General features: G+C 50.1%; 1 gene segment (V, D, J or C); it reads left to right on the top strand.

Moving 5' to 3' along the window:
• Positions 1 to 979: 979 nt before the first annotated feature.
• LOC103307236 (Ig heavy chain V region C3-like) lies at positions 980 to 1,411 on the top strand. The segment is given in 1 exon segment: positions 980 to 1,411. A coding segment is annotated over 1 exon segment (432 nt).
• The last annotated feature ends 17,386 nt before the right edge of the window (positions 1,412 to 18,797 follow it).

The raw sequence follows: 18,797 nt of genomic DNA, 5'->3' as shown, positions 1-18,797 counted from the left end.
ACAATCCGAGTGTAAATGGGAAGTGGAGTGTGACTGGGAACAGGAATATAAACACCAATATAAATATCAGCCGTGCATAATAATCTTCCTTCACTGTAGCCTGAATCCCCCCTCGACTCTCCCCTAAAGAAAAACTCCCAGACATGCTGTTCTCGGCCCACTAATGTCAGGGAGGCTCCACTGCAAAACCTTAACTCTGTCCTCAGACTTCCCACCCCGCCCCAGCTTCTCCCACCTGCACCCACAGGCGCCCCAGACCTGGTCCAAAGCATGAGCCAGGCTTGCTCAGATCACATCCCTAGTGTCATGGATCATTTCAATGTAGCTGGTCACTGCTGGGAAGGGAAAGGGGCTTCGGTCCCAAATCCCTCCCAGCGCCATAGGAAATCTTCCCTCTCCAGCGGGTGGCGCAGCCCAATGGATCCCTGGGACACGACCCCTCCCCAGACACTGACCCCCTGTGACCGGACATTGCATGGCCCTTGTGCACGTGGAACGGGGCTCCAGAGCTGAGTCCCCCCAATCCCCAATGTCACCTCACAATAGCCAGGCCCTCAGTTCCTGGGTGAGGAAATACAGTCACTGCAGGGAGCTGGTCATTCCTCCCAGGGGTCCGAAAGTGTCAGGAGGACCCAGCGCCCTGTGCCCAGCGCTGCACAGACACACAGGACGGGACAGTCTGACTTCTGCACCCGGAGCCCTGGGGCGAGTCAGTCAGATCACTGGCAGCAGGAGTGTGTGTCTCTTATAAAGCGGGGGTATGCAAATGTGGGAGACAGTTTCCTGTTTAAATCTGTGCCTCTCTCTGCCCAGGTTGCACCCGGAGACACAATCCGCAGCCCCTGGGTCTGTGCAGTGACCAGCCAGACCCTGAGAACTTTCCCCTCCAGCACCCGGGAAAATGAGGCTTTGGCTCCATTTAGTTTTGATTGTGGCAGCTTTGGAAGGTATTTTCTCTCTCTCTTTAAGTACACTGGGGATGCAGAGGAATTTTGTCATATTTGAAACTAGCATTGATATGATTATTAACATGTGTTTATTCTCAGGTGTCTGGTCCCAGGTGCAGCTGGTGGAATCCGGAGGGGATGTGAAAAAGCCCGGAGACTCTCTCCGCCTCTCCTGCAAAGCCTCCGGCTTCACCTTCAGCGACTACGAGATGGACTGGGTCCGACAGGCTCCAGGGAAGGGACTGGACTGGGTGGCTCTGGTTAGCAAACCGACTGGATCCAAGCAACATTATTCGCCGGCTGTTCAGGGGCGATTCACCATTTCCCGGGACAACTCCATCAACACGGTGTATCTCCAAATGACCGGCCTGAAGCCCGAGGACACCGCCCGGTATTACTGTGCGAGAGACACAGTGAGGGGAAATGAATTTATACTCATGCAAAAACCTCCTGCTGTAGATTGAAAACAACATATTCAGCCCTGGGGGACGGTTGAGGGCTATAAACCACAATTACCTCAACAACAAGAAACGAGACAAAGAAAGAAATCAATTGCATTGATGTTTTCTTTCTGTCCGTTAATTTCGCAGAAACCAAACAATATTTAAATATTTACATCCAGAGAATAATACATTTTTCAGGGCCGCTCCACCTCCCTTCCCTCTCCCCCCAAACAGCTCGCTCTGTGAAAACTTCATCTGCGGTATTCTGGCCCAGGCAATGCCCCTTTAACGATGCCACCATTGGGGGCACACTGAAGAGAAGTGACCATACTTCTGCCGTGCTTAACCCTTATTTCAGGGCCTGATGTCCAGATCCATGTTCCTCACATCTCAACACCTCACAATCATGAATACATTTTACCCTCACAACACCCTTGAGAGGTAGCAAAGTATCAGTATCCACCATGTTGCAGGTGGGGAAACTGAGGCACGGAGTGATTAACTGGTTTGCCCAAACAGGCAGCCTGTGCCAGAGTGAAGACAGGAATTCTGCTCTCTCCATTTCCAATTCAGTGGTTTAACCACAGTGTAATCCTTCCTCTCCGGCTTTCACGGGATGAGAGGCAGGGCTCCTGTCACAAATTGTGATTTCAAGAGAGAGGACATTTATACGGATCTCAAGAATACCCAGAGTTATCATAACTCATCATAACATATATTTGAAAGGGATGTTAAACCCGGTGCTTCAGGGTTTAAGCCAGTCTCTCACTATTGGACATCAGGATGAGATCTAATGTGGAAGGCAGATTACCCCACACTGCCCCCTGCATGGTTTCTTACACTCTCTTCTGAAGCATCTGTGACAAAACACTGTCCGAAAGATGATATTGGACTAGATGGAACTTGGGTCTAACCCCATCTGGCGGTCACTATGGTCCTATGTACATATGCACCGCGGCTAATTCTCTGCAGGTAGAGACAAGCTGAGATTTCAATTCTGGAGCCCAGATGAATTCTCCCTGTTTGTCAGGACCGGCTCTAGGCACCAGCAAAGCAGGTGCTTGAGGCAGCACATTTGCAGGGGCTGGCATTCGGGCCATCCTTTTTTTTTTTTTTTTTTTTTTTTGCTTGGGGGCCTGCTGCAGAAGCGGAGAACCCACGGGATCCTGGGAGTTCCTTGCCTAGCTCCCTGCCTATAGAGCCAACCCTGGAGCAGGGAAAGAACTACATTTCCCAGCATTCCCTGGCAGCTATCAACAGGAAAGGGAGGGGGAGGGAGTGAGGTAGCTGAGCCATGCTGCAGCTTGCTGTGGATGGAGAGCTGGCTGCTAGAAGGGGGTGGCACTGTGAGTGGGGGACAAGTGTGCCCAGCCCAAGGAGTAGGCGGCTTTGCCCCAGATGTCCCCTTCAGAAGACTTCCCCAGCCTGGATTAGGGATACTGGTGTGACCTCACCTTGCAGCCCCCAAAGAAAGAATTGGGTGGACTAAATGGGCAGTGCCCCTCTCTGTCTGAAGCCTAGCAAGGGAGGTATGTGGATCCCACTAGAATTCAAAATGAAAAGTAAGGGAGGGGAGCTTTAGATACAGCTTTAGATACAGTACCAGGCACGTAGGAGGATTTCCACTTCTGAGCCATGGAAGCAGAAATTGACTTTTCCTTTCCAGATTTAGCCAATATTCGGAAAGGGAATCTAGCACCTGCCTTCCAGATTTGAACACCCTCAAAATTCAGGAGTGCTCAAGCTCAGTTTGGGCAGCTGTAACTTCATTTCTCCCCAATAAAATATACTGATCCACTGGAACTTGCTGTAGAAAAAGTAGAATAAATTGAGTAAGAAATGCTTCCCAGTGGTTATTAGGACTGGAATTGCTATTTTCAACAGCCATTTTTTTGTTTGTTTTGTTTTTTGTTTTTTTTTTTAGTTTTATTTGTTTAAAAGGAAGACAGTGATATTGCATTGGCAAATTCCCCATAGAAAGAAAGAGTGGAACAAAAGAATAATAAAGGCACCTCAACTTTTCCTCATTTATGTAGGACAGTCTTATAATATGCATCCAGACATCCTCCAATCACACAAGCTGAAAATTGTTCAACTTCACTGCAGTTCTGTAACCATACGGGAACCAATCCTGTCTGTGTTCTGTGCGCATCTGAAATTCCTGCTGAATGACCTGCCCTGGGAGCGAGTTACCAGTGACCCAAGGCTGGGACAGCAGGACAGGGCTGCCCAGAGGGGGGACAAGTGGGGCACAAGAGTTTTTGGGGGCCCTGGAGCGGGGTCCTTCACTCCTTCTTCCGCTCCGGGTCTTCGGCTGCAATTCGGTGGCAGGGGGCGCACAGAGGTGAAGTGACTTGACCAAGGTCACAGAAAGAGTTTGAGAGAGAAAGCACACCAGGAATTGAACTCGGCTGTCCTGAAGTGTGGCCCAATGCCTCCCCCCAAAAAACCATCCTTCCTCTCTAAATACAGTAGCCCGTCCTGTAATGGAAAAAAACAACAGGGATCTTTTTACTATCTTTTCTGGGGTATGACTTATTCCAAAGGGAGCTCACATTTTTATAGGACATATTCACAGAAAGTTACGCTGCGATAAAGGGCCTTTTTTGTCATAACATCTACAGCTCTTCCTGGACAATCCCTTCATTAATTCTTTGTGGATGGAACCAAGCTGGGAATGGACAGCTCTTTCTAAAAGAATATGCTCTAGAAATTACAGGCTTTACATATCTATACTGCTTTGCACAATGTGAGCCTCCTCCAATGCTAGGGCTCGGAGATATTATGTAGTGATTATAATTAATTAATTAATAAGTTAAATCAGTGGGTGAAATTCTCTGGCCTGTGGTATGCAGAAGATCAGAGCAGATGCCCATAATGGTCCTTATGGTCTATGAATCTATGGCAGCAGCTGGATTCATTTCTCCAAAACAAGTGGCATGGATATGTCTCAAGGGAAGATCCCCATGTATCTATCAGCTGAGAGGCACTGGCATGTCCTGCAGGGGGCTCCCTACCTAGCCAGAGCTCCCCCTGCCAGCCCCTTTCATCTCCCATCCCTGCTGGGTCACACCCACGTGCAAATCCCTGCCCTGGGAGATTCCTGTTTAAATACAAACCCCTGGTTCTAGGAGCCTCAGTCTCTCCCCAGACTCAGACCTGGCGATTCCAACAGGGAGGTTTTCCTTTTTAATTAAACAATATGAATTTGTTATTGATTTTCCTTTTCTTATTGGCCACTCCAGGGTGTAAGTATCTTTCAGTAGGGGAAGGCGAGGGTATAGATACAGAAGAATGATTTGGTGAAGGAATTAGGATTGGTAGCAAACATAATGGCTTTTCTTCGCAGAAAATATAGACGTTTCATCAAAATGAAAATCAAAATATTTCTGATTTTGGTAGGGGGAGACCAAAGACCCTTTGGCTAAAAAATGCTGAAAGCCAGAAAATTTAGGATTTTCATACAGAAAATTAAATCCCACAAACCCAAAATAGTTCAGGTTTTTTTTGCCTGACTAAATTCCAATGATGAAAACAAAAAATGTTTAGATTTTACCCTAAAATTTTGGGTGTTCAGTTTACTGACAAAAAATCGAAATGTTTGGAAGAAAGCAGACATGCTCTGTGAAAATGTTCATTTATTAAAAAAAAAAAAAAAAAAAAGACCGTGTTTCCATCAGTGGGGGGGGGGGGGGGGATGCTGATGAAAATATTAGACCAGCTTTAGCAGAAATGCAATTCTTTGTTTCCTTCTAGGTGTCCTTTCTCAGCCCCAGCTGGTGGAGTCGGGGCCAGGCGTGGTGACACCTTCTGCGTCTCTCACACTCACGTGCACCATCGCTGGAGACTCGGTCACTAACCCCTACTGGGAATGGGTCCGCCAGCCCCCGGGGAAAGAGCCAGAATGGCTGGGACAGGGGCACTACGTGGGCCACTCAGTACAACCCCGCTGTGCAGGGCAGGGTAACAGTCTCTGGAGATTCTTCCCGGAACTTGTTCTACCTGCACCTGGGCTCGCTGATGAAATTCCAGCGTCCGTCGTTTTCTCCTTCTAATCTTCACTAGCCTCTGCGAAGGAGAAACATTTGCAGCTGGTGGAGGAGAAGGGAGAGGTGGTTAAAAAAGACACATTTTAGAGAACAATGGGTACACTTTTTCACGTTAAATTTTGCTGTTCACATTACACAGCACATGTGCTTTTGTTACAAGGTCGCATTTTTCCTCTTATATTGAGGGCCTGCCGGTTTGGTGTGAGAGATCACTCACGCAGTGCCAGGAAACAGATTTCGACTTGCAGGCAGCCATGGTAAGCCACAGTCTTTTGGCTTTTTTAACCTTCTTAACATGTGGGAATGGTTTCAAACAGTAGCGCCCTCATTTCCTATACCAAACACCCATTGGGTTGGCCATTTAAAATGGGTTTGCAATGTAAAAGGGGGGCTGCGGTTTCCGGGTTAACATGCAGCACAAACCCAACTAACCCGCCCCCACCCAATTATCGGGGATGATAACTTCACCCCTCCCCCCCACTGCGTGGCTAACAGCGGGGAACATTTCTGTTCAGCCAAGCAGGAATGGGTACCTCTGAATGTCCCCTTAATAAAATCACCCCATTTCAACCAGGTGACTGTGAATGATATCACTCTCTTGAGGATAACAAAGAGCGATAAGGAATGGATGTTGTCTGCATGCCAGGAAACACCGGGACCATACGCTGCCATGCTTTGTTATGCAATGATTCCAGACTACGTGCTACTGGCCTGGTGTGGTAAAGTGTCCTACCATGGCAGACGGGATAAGGCAGCCCTCCCCAGAAACCTTTTGCAAAGGCTTTGGGAGTACATGAAGGAGAGCTTTCTGGAGATGTCCCTGTAGGATTTCCACTCCATCCCCATACACGTTAACAGACTTTTCCAGTAGCTATACTGGCCGTGATTGCCAGGACAAATTAATCATTAATCATTAAACACGCTTGCTTTTAAGCCATGTATAATATTTACAAAGCTACACTCACCAGAGATCCCCTGTGTGCCCTCAGGGTCTGGGAGCACGCCTTGGGTGAGTTCAGGGGTAACTGGCTCGAGGTCCAGGATGATAAACATATCCTGGCTGTTGGGGAAACCGGTTTCTCCGCTTCCTTGCTGCTGTGAGCTATCTACATTACCTCCATCCTCATCTTCCTCGTACCCCAAACCCTCTCCCCTGTGTGTTTCTCCATTGATGGAGTCATAGCACACGGTTGGGGTAGTGGTGGCTGCACCCCCTAGCATGGCATGCAGCTCCGTGTAGAAGCGGCATGTTTGCGGCTCTGCCCCGGACCTTCCGTTTGCCTCTCTGGCTTTGTGGTAGGCTTGCCTTAGCTCCTTAATTTTCACGCTGCACTTCTGTGTGTCCCTGTTATGGCCTCTGTCCTTCATGGCCTTGGAGAGCTTTTCTAATGTTTTGCCATTTCGTTTACTGCTACGGAGTTCAGCTAGCACTGATTCATCTCCCCATATGGTGAGCAGATCCCGTACCTCCCGTTTGGTCCATGCTGGAGCTCTTTTGCGGGGGGAGGGATAGCTCAGTGGATTGAGCATTGGCCTGCTAAACCCAGGGTTGAGAGTTCAATCCTTGAGGGGGCCATTTAGGGATCTGGGGCAAAAATCTGTTTGGGGATTGGTCCTGCTTTGAGCAGGGGGTTAGACTAGATGACCTCCTGTGGTCCCTTCCAACCCTGATATTCTATGATTCTTTTGTGATCCTGGGACTCCATCACAGTTACCTGTGTTGATGAGTTCTGCGTGGTCACCTGTGCTCTCCACGCTGGGCAAACAGGAAATTAAATTCAAACGTTCGCGGGGCTTTTCCTGTCTACCTGGTCAGTGCATCTGAGTTGAGAGTGCTATCCAGAGCGGTCACAATGAAGCACTGTGGGATAGCTCCCAGAGGCCAATAACGTCGAATTCCATCCACACTACCGCAATTCCAACCCACTAAGGGCGATTTTATCGCTAATCCCCTCGTCGGAGGTGGAGTAAAGAAACCAGTTTAAAGAGTCCCTTAAGTCGAAAGAAAGGGCTTCATCGTGTGAACATGTCCAGGCTTAATTCGATTTAACGCTGCTAAAGTCGACCTAAACTCGTAGTGTAGACCAGGCCCAGGAAACTCACTCTACTCAGAGACCCAAGTGCTCAGCCTCCCCTGCTAGTATATTTTTCACTCTCTAAGAGAGAAAACTATGGATATGTCGCTCATTTTCCCGATCTTATTTACTTTCACCCCAGATCAATGTTCAGGGAGGGGACTGCAAGAAAGAATCTTTTAAATATTTACTTCTCCTGTCTAATCTGTTCTTCTTGATGCTGCTGCTTACAGGTGTCCTCCCTCTGGTGCAGTTGGTCCCAACTGGTCCTGGAGTGCTGGGATACTATAGAGGTCTACAAAATCGTGACTGGTGTGGAGCAAGCGAACAGGGAAGTGTTATTTATTCCTTCATATGACAAAAGAACCAGGGGTCACCCAATGAAATTAAGAGGCAGCAGGTTTAAAACAAACCAAAAAAAAGGACGTACTTCTTCACCCAACACATAGTCAACCTGTGGAACTCCTTGACAGAGGATGTTGTGAAGGCCAAGACTATAACAGGGTTCAAAAAACAAATAGCTACTGATGGACCTATCCTCCATGAATCTATCTATTAGCAGGATTGTTAGGGATGGTGCCCCTAGCCTCTGTTTGCCAGAAGCTGCGAATGGGCGACAGGGGATGGATCACTTGATGATTCCCTGTTCTGTTCATTCCCTCTGGGGCACCTGGCATTGGCCACTGTCGGGAGACAGGATACTGGGCTAGATGGACCTTTGGTCTGACCCAGCATGTTGTTATGTTCTAAGTCCCAAAACGGGGGAGAGGACTCCATGCAGTGCAGAGACCAGTTTTGAAGGGAGTGTTGGATCCTGGCTGTGACACACACATTCACGTGAATCCAAACAGCGATCCCCCCTCCCCTGCCCCAACAGTAAATCGAATATGAACACCATATCCCAAAAATAAAATTCTCTCTCGCTCTCTCGGTCACACACACACACACACATACACACACACACACACACACACAAACACTCACTTATAGGCTCGCCCAAAGTGAATCGAATATGTATTTAACAAAACAGACTTCAGGTAATTGATCTTTACCTCATGCCCTATCCAGAGCAGGGTTTGCCTAATTTCCCACAATACCCTGGCCCAAAATTCTGTTGTGATACACAAATTCAGTGAAAATGTGGGTCTGCATAATCCTACATGCCACAGGAATGATGTCAAACAGAAATCAAATAAGGTAAATGCACAGACATGGAAAGATGAAATGGGTATAAACAATAAGAAAAAGTCAATGCACGGTGTGTAGGAGTGTGTTCTTTGTACACAAAGGTATAAACAGGCACAAAGTGAGAAGATGTCACTATCTCCATTGGGGGTGGCATGCAGAGAGAAAGAGCGAGCATGTTTCACAAACACACACACAGAAGTGGGCTCTTAGCAGGGACCATCAGTGAAAAACACAAACATTCAGACACATCTATCTACGTGCACAGACAGCAATTCTCATATTCTCTGGCAGGGGGCAGGAATTACCTGCGAACACGCATTGCTGGCGCATTGACAAGCATCCGGTAATCACTGGGGGAAATCCACTGGCTTGTGCCGTGCAGGAGGTCAGATTAGCGGGTTCAAATGGCCCCTTCTGAGCTAAATATAATATGAAGCTATTAACTCGAAAGTGACATTAACTACAAGTTGCTACTTTCCCTTCCAGGTTACTCTTAGGACTCCCTAAAACTCTTAGGACTCGCATAAAACCCCAAACCTTCCTTGTCCCTTTGTGTCTCCATTTCCTCCTCCCTGTTGTGTGTATCTGCTACCGAATACCCAGTGTCTCTCCACACCTGCACCGCTTTCCCCGTGGATATATCTGCAGTGTCCCTTTATTCATTAATCAGTATTACAAGAGGAATCACCTTCCCCTTTGCTCATCCCTCCTGACAGCTCATTTCTATTGACTGTTCTGTGCACTGGTTATGTTTCTCGGCGATGCCCAACGCATTTCTCAGCAGCCGCTGTTGGAGGTTGGGATTCACAGACCCAGTTAAGCCCTGTCCTAAGGCACATTACACTCAGGGGAAACTGCATCATAAGGTTCAGTGACGTCCCCAGCCCAGCCCAGACCTGATGGAGACGTGTTACTGTCCACTCCACCAGCCAATGCTCCCAACCTACACGGCTCCTTGTCACCTTATACCCGCTGGGTGAGACCCACATGCAAATCCCTCCCCAGGTGGTTCCTGTTAAATACCAACCCCTGGTTCTAGGAGCCTCAGTCTCTCCCCAGACACAGAACTGCCCGGTCCTGCCTGCTGGAAAGTTTCCCTCATTGCATGAAAATGAAAATGAAATCTCTGTTGCTTTTCCTGTCCCTCTTCTCAACCCCCACCTGTGAGTGTCCATGGGTCAGTGGGGGGAACTGGTGACAGACCTGAGGAGTCTCTCTGTGGCTAATGCCTTTCTTGCTTTCTTTCCCTTTTCCCAGGTGTCCTCTCTCAGGTGCAGCTGGTACAGTCCGGCCCGGGGACGGCAAAGCCTGGAGAGATCCTCACCCTGACCTGCGCTGTCTCCGGGGTCTCCATCACTACTCAGTATTACTATTGGCACTGGATTCGGCAGCCCCCCGGGAAAGGGCTGGAGTGGATGGGGTATGTGTACCCATATAGTAGCGGGAGCACAAGCTACGCCCCGTCTCTTCAGGGCCGAATCACCATCTCTGCAGACACCGCCAAGAGCCAGTTCTCCCTGCAGCTGCGCTCGCTGACAGCTGCAGACACCGCCACCTATTACTGTGCCGGAGACACAGTGACACAGAGCAGAGCGGGACTGGCACAAAAAGGGGAAGCGGTTTCTAAATAGCCCAGGAGGCCGGAGTTATGGGGACAGTGAAGCCCTGCAGAGAAAGAGACACACACGGTGAACTCACTATGAAAAACATACATCCAAATAGATGGGATTTCTTTTTAACTCTGCAGAATTTAGCCAGTTTCTCTGGACACGCCTCGCCTTTGAGCTGCCAAAGAAATCATGGGAAACTCACTGATAAAACACAGGTGTTTCATAGAATATCAGGGTTGGAAGGGACCTCAGGAGTCACCTAGTCCAACCCCCTGCTCAAAGCAGGACCAACCCCAACTAAATCATCCCAGCCAGGGCTTTGTCAAGCCTGACCTTCCTTTCCAATGGCTATCGGAGCGGGCCTGGAAAGATTCATGGAATTAAGAGCTACAAAATAATCGTACCCTGTGTCTGTTCCCCATTTCTGTGTCAAAATGTGTGCTAGGTGTGCACCGGGAAGGTCACGGTCTTTGCCTTCAGAAGAGAGTGAGGGGCACACAGAGAGAGAGGGTGAGCGAGCAAGCCAGTCTCATTTTCTCCTGAAGGAGGCAGCAGTCCTACACACACGCGCGCGGCTGCTCTGTGTGAAAAGCGCCTAAGAAGAAGGTGCCGCTTTCATCCCCAGCGTGGGCTGCAGCCGCTGCCCTGTGTCCCGCCAGCACCACCCTTGCTGTGACACAGCCCGGAAGCTGATTCTGCTCCCCACACCCAATTCCCTCCCCTTCCATACAGCTGTTTGTCAGTCTCTGAGGGGAAACCAGCCTTTCTCCCTGTGACATTGTGCAGTCTATATGGTTTTATAAAAATATAAGTGAATATAATGTAACTGGGATAAGCTTCATGCAAAAGGTCTCTTGTAAGGTATCATTACAAAGCTCATAATCTACTGAGTGTGATCATCCTATTTGTAGAAATGTACCACTCTTGTATCTAAAACTAGAAATATAAAACATAACTCTGAGGGCCTATTGTAATGATGTAAAGTGTGGGCCATTGAGGATGGTTTGGAATCTTGATGACTCCCATTGTCTGCAGATGGCTGTATTTACCTGTGAGTCTTCCTGTATATGTGTGTGCTGGCAAGTGAGTAATGAAGTCTTGCAGTGACATGTGATCATGTCATCTGAACTGGAATCCATCTTTAACCTGGTGCTTTTCCAGTGAGGGGGGTGGAAACCCAGAGGGAAAAAGGGTTCCCGCCTTATGCAAAAGATGTATAAAGGGGGGAAGAGAACAAGGGAGAGAGGAGCCATCATGAAGAATCCCCTAGCTATCACCTGAGCTGGAACAAGAGCTGTACCAAGGGAAAGAATTGTGCCCAGGCCTGGAAGGTGTCCAGTCTAAGAAAAAAAAAACGTACTGAAGCATCTCTGAGGGTGAGATTATCTGTATTTAATTTGATTAGACATAGATTTGAGCATTTTATTTTATTTTGCTTGGTGACTTACTTTGTTCTGTCTGTTACTACTTTGAACCACTTAAATCCTACTGTCTGTATTTAATAAAATCACTTTTTATTTAGTAATTTACTCAGAGTATGTATTAATACCTGGGGGAGCAAACAACTGTGCATATCTCTCTATCAGTGTTATAGAGGGCGAACAATTTATGAGTTTGCCCTGCATAAGCTTTATACAGGGTAAAATGGATTTATCTGGGTTTAGACCCCATTGGAAGTTGGAAATCTGAGTGCTAAAGACAAGCACACTTCTGTGAGCTGTTTTCAGGTAAACTTGCAGCTTTGGGACAAGTGATTCAGACCCTGGGTCTGTGTTGGAGCCAGACGGGAGTGTCTGGCTCAGCAAGACAGGATGCTGGAGTCCTGAGCTGGCAGGGAAAACAGAAGCAGGGGTAGTCTTTGCACATCAGGTGGCAGCTCCCAAGGGGGTTTCTGTGATCCAACCCGTCACACTCCCCTGCAGCTGTGGTTCCTTCCTCATCTGACCCTCCCGGGAGAGCCTCCCGCCTCCTGACATCTCCTGGGCATGGTCTGTACCGATGGCAGACGCCTGGCGCATTTTGGAGCAGCCCGTGCTCCAAGGGAGAGACACGAATTGATTTCAAGGGGCTTCCACCCTTCGACATGGGGGTGGGGTGAGGAGGGAGTGTCTGACTCTCCGATCCACCCGACAGTGCTCCCTGCATAGCGGTCCCTCCCCCTGGGAGTTTATCCCTGTTAGATAAACCCACATGCAAATCCCTGGCCAAGCAAAGTCACTTGAGTCACAGTCCAGGGCCCGGTCCTCTGCCCCCTCCTTCCTACCCTCACAGCCACCCACTTCCTGCCATTGCATGTGCGCTGAGCTGAGCGCATGGTCTCCCTGGGGTGTAAAGGTGACACCTGTCCCCGAGGGGACATTGCCATGTACTGAGCGCTCACCCCCGTCATCTCTTATACCCACCCTGGGGAACCAGAATGAAAAACCCCGCCCTGGGAGTTCCTGTTTAAATACAAACCCCTGGTTCTAGGAGCCAGATACAGAACCGCCAGGTCCTGCCCCCTGGGCCATTTCCCTCATTCTATGAAAACAAGACTGAAATCTCTGTTGCTTTTCCTTTCCCTGTCTCCGCCCCCACCTGTGAGTGTCTCTGGGGCAGTGGGGGACCTAGGGACACATGCAGACATTCAGTAGCTAATTCCCTACTTGCTTCATTTAGCTTTGCATACGTGTTCTATCTCAGGTGCAGCTGGTCCAGTCCGGCCCGGGAGCGGTGAAGCCCGGAGAGACCCTCACCCTGACCTGCGCTGTCTCCAGATTCTCCATCACTAGTGCCGGTTATGGTTGGGACTGGGTCCGGCAGCCTCCTGGCAAAGGCCTGGAGTGGCTGGCATGGGTTAATCCCAGCAGCGGGGGTACAGGCTACGCCCGTCTCTCCAGAGCCGCCTGACCTTCTCCACGGACATGGCTAAAAACGTGCTCGCCCTGCAGCTGCGCTCGCTGACAGCTGCGGGCTCCGCCACCTATTACTGCGCCAGACACACAGTGACACGGAGCAGAGCGGGACTGGTACACACTGCCTAGAACAGGACAAACATCCCCAGAGATATTATCAAAACTGCCCCCAGAAGCCCCCAGTCTCTCCACGCCCAGTTGACCTGTAGCTGCCCCAGGAATCGTGTCCAGCTACTGCCAGAACACAGTGAGTGGTTTGTATTTCAGTGGCTCTAGGAAGAGGCAGGCACCGATTCACGGATGTACAGAGTTAGGCGCGGACAGGGACCGGGGGAGGTGTGGAACCATTTGTCTGTGAGTGTCTCTGCATGTTTGTGTGCACCAAGGACTTTTTCCAGCACCCCCCCTTGCCCACACACACACACACACACACACACGGCTGTATGGAAGGGGAGGGAATTGGGTGTGGGGAGCAGAATCAGTTTCCGGTCTGTGTCACAGCAAGGGTGGTGCTGGCAGGACACGGGGCAGCGGCTGCAGCCCACACTGGGGAGGAAAGTGGCACCTTCTTCTTAGGCGCTTTTCACACAGAGCAGGCCCAGAAGGTTTATGAGACGACAGGAACACAGTCCCAAGCAGGGCTGCCGACTGCAGCAGATGCATGCAGGCAGAGGCCCCCATGTGCCCCCCAGCTCCCCCCTCACCACACTCGAGCTCTGCGGCTCCCGGGCATGTGAGACACTGCTGGGGCGCGGGGCCCTGAGACTGCTCCGAGAGGGGGAGAGGCAGTGACTCACACTCCCGGGAGCCTAGGGTGACCAGATGTCCCGATTTTATAGGGACAGTCCCGATTTTTGGGTCTTTTTCTTATATAGGCTCCTATTACCCCCCACCCCCGTCCCAATTTTTCACACTTGCTGTCTGGTCACCCTACGGGAGCCGCAGAGCCCAAGCGTGGCGAGGGGGGAGCCAGGGGGGGTGCATGGGGGCCTCTGCCCACATGCATCTGCTGCAGGAGCCCCCAGAAGGCAGCTCCTCCCTGCCGAGCTGCTGCAGCGGCCCAAGCCCGGCAAAGCCAGTGAGTGGACTCGGGGCGGGGGCCGCCGGGGTGGGGTGGGGAGGGGAGGGCTCGTGTGGGGGCTGTGCACCCTCCAGGGGAGTTCAGGGGGCAGGGAGGGGGGAACCTGGTCTGGGGAGCAGCTCCTGGGCACGGCTGGCCTCTGGGGTCTATAAAGGCTCGTTGGGATTTGCCCCTCAATGAACTGATGTAACGGGTGGGGGGGGGCACAAGGTGGAAGTTTTGCCTAGGGCACAAAATATCCTTGGACCGGCCCTGCCTGTCCACAAGGGGACATCGCCATGTACGGCGCGATCACCTCCATCATCTCTTATACCCGCCCGGGGAACCCGCATGCAAATCCCTGCCCCGGGGGGTTCCTGTTAAATACAACCCCTGGTTCTAGGAACCTCAGTCTCTCCCCAGACACAGAACTGCCCGGTCCTGCCCGCTGGGGAGTTTCTCCATTAACAACCACCAGGACATCGTCACTGCCCTTCTCCCTTCTCCTGTTCGCCGCCCCATCGCGTGAGTGTTTCATGGGACCCTGAGAAACACCGAGATGGGGAATGCACCGGTTCCAGGCCAGACTCAGCTCTGTTTCCTCTTTCCCCAGGTGGACTCTCCCTGGTGCAGCTGGTCCAGTCCAGACCGGGAGCGGTGAAGCCTGGAGAGACCCTCACCCTGAGCTGCGCTATCTCGGGTTGCTCCATCACCAGTGGTTACTGGCACCGGGGGTAGGGTTGCTTCCAGCTGAGGGCAGGAATGACACAGGTAACTGTTCTGTTTGAAAATGGACCCCAAAATAAAGTGCTTCATCTCTTTACTGTATCTTCCCACCCTTTGTTTCTACAGTCACAGCCCTTGTTCTGACAGAGCCCACAGACTGCACCTTCTCTCCATGCCCAGTTCCACCCGCTTTCATTGAAACCTAGTGTCACCCTCCAGTACCTGAAACCAGCCTTTTTCCCACTGCAGTTTGAGCTGCTTCCCCATCAGACATTTGCAGGAGAGATTCATTCCTATGGACAACGTGTATACATTGTTTAGATTTATTTGATATGCCCAGCATAGGCCCATAGATACCAGACAAATCGCTGGGGAATATCAGAGAACAAAAGACTCTATTGATTGCTTCCCCCCCCACACCCACAAACAGGAGAAGTGCAGCTGGACTCCTCCCATCAGCTTGAGCTCTGGGGGAAGGGAATAAAAACCCATAACAAGGAGAAACTAGATCTTCATGCTGCTTGGACTCTGAGAAGCAAGGATTACTAAGCATAAGCAAAAGATCCCTTGAGTTGAGCACAGTTAGCCCTAAAAGACACACAGAACTTGCTTCTTATAGAAACTTCTACCACCTTTTAGAAGCTAAGATTGTAACTGGTTTGTGAGGGTATGTTCACCTGCTTTAACCTTGTAAATAACGCTCTTCCTTCTTTTTTCTTAGCCAATAAATCTTTAGTTAACTCACTATATGACTGGCTACAAGTCTTGTCTTTGGTGTTGGATCTAAAGAGTAATTGACCTGGGGTAATGACTGGCCCTCTGGGAAGGGCAATAACCTGACTATTGTTGTGACTTTTGGTGTAACCACCTATCACAAAGGCAAGCTTTGGTAGATTGGCCCCACTGAGCGAAACCCACTTGCCAATCCCTACCCAAGGGGTCTCCCTGGGGTGTAAAGGGGGCACCTGTCCCTGAGGGGACATCGCCATGTACTGAGCATTCATCCCCGTCATCTCTTCTACCCACCCTGGGAACCCGCATGCAAATCCTTGCCCGGGGGTTCCTGTTAAATACAAACCCCAGACACAGAACTGCCCGGTCCTGCCCGCGGGGGGATTTCCCTCATAGGAAAACAAGAATGAAATCTCTGCTGCTTTTCCTTTTCCTGTTCTCCGCCCCTGCCTCACAGTGTCTCTGGGGAAGGAGGGAAATTAGGGACCGAGACGTAGATTCGTTCCATGATTAATTCAATCTTCTCTTTGTTTCCCTTTCCCCAGGTGTCCTCTCCCAGGTGCAGCTGATCCAGACCGGCCGGGAGCGGTGAAAGCCGGAGAGACCCTCAGTATCACCTGTAAAGTCTCTGGAGTCTCCGTCAGCAGCTACTATTGGAGCTGGGTCCGGCAGCCCCCTGGGAAAGGGCTGGAGTGGATGGGGTTTATCCGGGATACAGCTAACGGGGGAGCACAGAGTATAACTCAGCTCTCACACCTCGTGTCACCATCACCAGGAACACCTCAAATGATGAAGTTTATGTCCAGCTCGGCTCCCAGAGAGCTGCAGACACCGGCACCTATTACTGCGCCAGACATACAGTGACACAGAGCAAGGCCGGGACTGGCACAGAAATGGGAAGCGGATTTCTAAATAGTCAGCCGACTGCAACACTCGGTTTGTGCCCTAGGGGAGGAGACAGACAGGGCATTGCCAACAGCGGGATCTCAGGAGCCACCCCTGTTTCTCCCCTACATCCCACCCAGTCCCACCCCCTCCCACCAAGGAATTTCAAACACTTCTCTTCCTCCTGCTGTGCACTGAAATGTGACTGGAGACTGGAGTGATGGTTTGGGATACCTCATATTTTGGGCACTTAAGTGAGACCTTTTCGGGCCTGATCTCTAGAAGATGCTCAGTGCCTGTATCTCTCATTGGCCTCAGCTGGAGCAGTGGGCGGGTGTCACCCATGGGAACCAGGTTCTCTGTATCTCAGGCTGGCCTCCAGATACCGAGAGCCCCAAATTCAGAAACCACTTCAGGACTTGTTGTCCCAAGGGAGTACATTTCACCCTCACTCAGCACACACTGCTCTACCTGAAATCAATGGGAGCTGCAGGTGCCAAATACCTCTGAAAATCAGCCCCGAATTGAACTGTATCATGAGAGGAGAGATGGCTTTAGGGAAAAGGAGCTCGACTCGGTGTTCAGAAGATTTGGGTTCAATTCTTGTCTCCCCACAGACCTGTTAACTGACCTTGAACAAGTCATTTGATCTCTCTCAACCTGGGTTCCCTCCTCTACAAATATAGTGACTTGTCTTGCTAAATTGCAAGCTCCTTGGAACAGACACTGTGTGTCTGTGTAGCACTCAGCACAAGATCTTGGCTGGCGCTTGTAATGTCTTCTGTAAAATTAACAATAAGATCTCATGCCTGAGTCACTGGGGACAGGATGTGAGTAGATGAATTAACCCAGAGGAATGGGATTGGATCTGGAAAAGAGGAGCGGAAGTCTCAGTCTATAGCACAATACAATAATATTTCTTTAATACCCTGGTTCAACAGTACCTTGCACCAGTTCTGTTAAAAACTATACAGAGGCTGAATGAGGATAAATGTTGGAGAATTGTGGTGAAGGAAGAGTTTTTATGCATACATGGGGACATGTCCAGTCATTAGAGCGTATTGGGTTGCAATCCATAACCAAATATCACCAATTTTTGGATATTCATTATAAAATGATCCTTTAGTAATCCTCCTGGGGTTTCCTCACTTCCCCTTCTAGACAAATAGGGATTTCCATACTTGGATCATAGGCTCTTTGGAGCAGGAACGTTCTCTGACTGTGAGTCTGTATCGGGGTGACTCTATGTATTTTGCTGCCCCAAGCACGGCAGTGAGGCAGCCTTCGGCAGCTTGCCTGCAGGAGGTCCGCGTAATCGCCACCAAATTGCCGCCAAGGCCGTGGGACTGGCGGACCTCCCACAGGCATGCCGCCGAAGGCAGCCTGACTGCCGCCCTCACGACAACCGGCAGGCCACCCCTTGCGGCTTGCTGCCCTAGGCACATGCTTGGTGCGCTGGTGCCTGGAGCCGCCCCTGCAAGAAGGGAGACAGGTAGATCAGAGGACGGTCAGGGCACTGGTAGAAATGCCAGTCTCTACTGACACCCACTCCTTAAGACTACTGCTAGGAGGATTCAATTTTCTCAGACTGCACATTTATAAATATGCTGAAATCACTCACCCCTTGTGGAAACTGCTAAAGAGACAGGATGGGAATGGGGAAAAGAGCAGGACTCTGCTTGAACCCTGCTAAAACAGAGGCTCTCACACCCCAGCCCTGCATTTCCCTGATGAATCAGCCTTTGGTTATTCATTTGGGGTCTAATAACATGGCCGTGGCTGCTGCACTATTACAAAACAGTGAGGAGGGAGAGCTAGTGCCGGTAGCATATGAATCCAGGAAATTACAAGGAGCAGAAATAAATGTTGATCCCTGTGAATGTGAGTGTCTAGCAGCCGTCTGGGCAGTACAATCTTTTGAGCTCCTCACGGGAACAGCCCCTGTTACTATCCAAAGCACCCGCACTCCTCTCAAGTACATTTTGTCAGGGAGATTGATGGGAGGGAAAGTCTCAAACACCCGAATGGCCCAATGGACGCTTATTTTAGTTAACAAAAAAATAACCACAAAACCAGTGTCCAAGCCGGACATGCTAACACATGCCCTAATTAAAAAAGGGAACGGACATACATGTCCAGAGGTCACTGTGGAGCAAAGAATTGTCTTGGTAAAGGCACCCCCACTGGA

This window comes from Chrysemys picta, chromosome 13, assembly GCF_011386835.1.
Source record: "Chrysemys picta bellii isolate R12L10 chromosome 13, ASM1138683v2, whole genome shotgun sequence".
Classification (NCBI taxonomy): Eukaryota; Metazoa; Chordata; order Testudines; family Emydidae; genus Chrysemys; species Chrysemys picta.
The sequence above is the reverse complement of the archived record's forward strand: the minus strand, read 5'-3'. Positions and strand labels throughout refer to the sequence as shown.